Here is a 2,654-nt window from a genome sequence, read left to right as displayed (position 1 = left end):
CAAAGGTCAACAAGCTAGCTCATCCCTAAAAGTCCTTTAGCATCTTCTGAACCCTCTACTCTAACCTCCGATCAATCTGGACTAGTCATAACACCAGTCACTGCATCTTTCGAGGGGGAACAACCTTTGAATGGTTCCATTATTAAAGGTATTTTACAATCCTCCCAACCATCCAGTCCATGGTTTCAGGGGGAACCCCACTCGATTGGTTCCAGTCCCTCAAGTTCCTTCACATCTACCCCATCTGTTGAATTCAAGCATGAAACAGTTGAGGGGGAACCACCTGTTTTAGGTAGTTCTGGAATTTTCCAAGACGATCTTTTTGAAGGAGCATTCACTTCTGACTACCCTCCTCGTCCAAAAGAACAATATGAGGTAGTTTGCACTCCTCAAATCCATAAGGAAGCTCGCCTCACAAAATGGACAAAGGATCATCCAGTCGATCAAATCATAGGTGATCTAGATTCGGGAGTAGGGACTCGTTCAACAACCAAGAATGAATGTCTATATGCAATCTTTCTATCCATGATAGAGCCTAAAGGAATCGAAGAGGCTCTACAAGATGCAGATTGGGTAGAACCAATTCAAGAAGAGTTAGCTGAATTTGAACACAACAACGTGTGGGACTTAGTGCCAACACCAGAAGGAGTATCAGTTGGTGGTTCACGATGGGTCTACAGGAACAAAAGTGATGAAGATGGAGTCATCATCAGGAAAAAAGTCAAACTGATTGTCAAAGGCTACATACAACAAGAAGGCATCGACTATGATGGAACCTTTGCACATGTTGCAAGGATAGAAGCCATTAGGATTTTCTTGGCATTTGTTGCACACAAGAATTTTAAGGTCTACCAAAGGGATGTGCAGTGTGCATTCTTGAACGGAGAAATTGATAGAGATGTTTATGTTCAACAACCCCCTGGATTTGAAGATTCAAAGTTCCCTAACCATTTCTATAAGCTTCAAAAGGTTGTCTATAGATTGAAGCGAGCCCCAAGAGCATGGTATGGAACATTGTCTATGTTCTTAGAAGATTCCAAGTCTCATAGAGGTTCTATTGATCCCACCCTCTTTAGGAAAATCCACAACAACCATCTGATCGTCGTGCAGATCTACGTCGACGACATCATATTCGGTTCAACCATCAAGGACCTTAGTGATGAGTTTGCTGAGTTGATGAAAAGCAAATATATAATGAGTATGATGGGTGAGCTCAACTACTTCCTAGGTCTACAAGTTCGTTAATCCCCTAAGTGAATCTTCATTGGTCAAGAGAAGTACATCAAAAAATCATTTGAAGAGATACTCCATGGAGAACGCATCAACTGCAAAGACACCAATGTCTACTTCCTAAAAGCTTGATTCCGACCTTGATGGAAAATCTGTAGATTAGAAGCACTACAGAGGAATGATTGGCTCATTACTGTATCTTACAGCTAGTCGACCAGACATCATGTTTTCAACGTGCCTGTGTGCACGCTTTCAAGCCAATCCCAAGCAATCACACCTTATAGCAGTCAAAAGAATTTTCAAATATCTGAAAGGAACTACCTCTCTAGGTCTATTCTATCCTGATAAAGGAAACTTCTATCTCCAAGCCTTTACTGAATCAGATTATAGAGGATGCAAGCTCGACAGGAAGAGCACTTCTGGTAGATGTCAATTCTTAGGAGGCAGGTTAGTCAGTTGGACATCAATGAAGCAAACATGTGTTTCCACCTCTACTGCTGAAGCTGAGTATGTTGTTACCTCCAGTTGTTGTTCTCAAGTACTCTGGATGCAAACACAACTGAGAGATTATAGGTTCAAAATGCAACAAATCCCAATCTATTGTGACTCTATGAGTGTAATTACAATCTCTCACAATCCAGTCAACCACTCAATGACCAAGCATATTGATATCAGGTATCACTTCCTTAAAGATAATATTCAAAAAGGTCATATTGAGCTTCATTTTGTTCCTACAGAAGAAGAGACTGCAGATATATTCACAAAAGCTCTAGATGAATCCGAGTTCTTACACTTTCTAGGACGACTTGGCATGCTTAATCCAGATTCTCTAGGCATTTAAAAATTTTCTTTCTCTTTTTTTTTTTTAAAAAAACTCCAAAAATATTTTATTTTTAGTTCATTGTATTTTTTCTTTACTTTTTCAAAAAAAAAAAAAAACCTCAAAAAGATTTTACAGTTTTTCTTTACATAAGGGAAAACTACAAAAAGATTTTATTTTATGTATTTTGTCTTTACTTTAAACAAAAGAAAATGCCCAAAAGATTCTATCTTTGTTTTTGTTAGAAAAATGCAAGTTGTTATCACAACTATGCAAATAAAGAAGGTTAGTTGCTCCACACTTTAATGATTTTTCAAAATACTAAATTCTGTGGTTCTTCAGTTTGCTTCAGTACACAACTAATATTGGTACTTCAGTGACCATTAACAAGCTTCATGGTTATACTCTACTTTGAGTTATAACATACACCAAGTACTAATGTTATGTGGGATAATTTGAGCCAAACTAGGGTTGTTGTGCCCTCTTGACCCATTAGTGATCAACAAGGACTTCTTGTGCCCTTTTGACCCATTAGTGATCAACTAGGACTTATTGTGCCCTCTTGACTCATTAATGATCAACAAGGTTTTTTGTGTCCTCTTGA

At 38.4% G+C, this 2,654-nt stretch overlaps 1 protein-coding gene across 1 annotated transcript; it reads left to right on the top strand.

The window, feature by feature from the left end:
* Positions 1–1,408: 1,408 nt before the first annotated feature.
* LOC145047123 (secreted RxLR effector protein 161-like) lies at positions 1,409–2,071 on the top strand. Its single transcript, XM_078995362.1, has one exon. The coding sequence runs from the start codon at positions 1,409–1,411 to the stop codon at positions 2,069–2,071; it is 663 nt and encodes a 220-aa protein (XP_078851488.1).
* Positions 2,072–2,654: the final 583 nt, after the last annotated feature.

The sequence above is a fragment of the Lactuca saligna genome, chromosome 5, assembly GCF_052625555.1.
Source record: "Lactuca saligna cultivar CGN05327 chromosome 5, ASM5262555v1, whole genome shotgun sequence".
Lineage (NCBI taxonomy): Eukaryota > Viridiplantae > Streptophyta > Magnoliopsida > Asterales > Asteraceae > Lactuca > Lactuca saligna.
The sequence above is the reverse complement of the archived record's forward strand: the minus strand, read 5'-3'. Positions and strand labels throughout refer to the sequence as shown.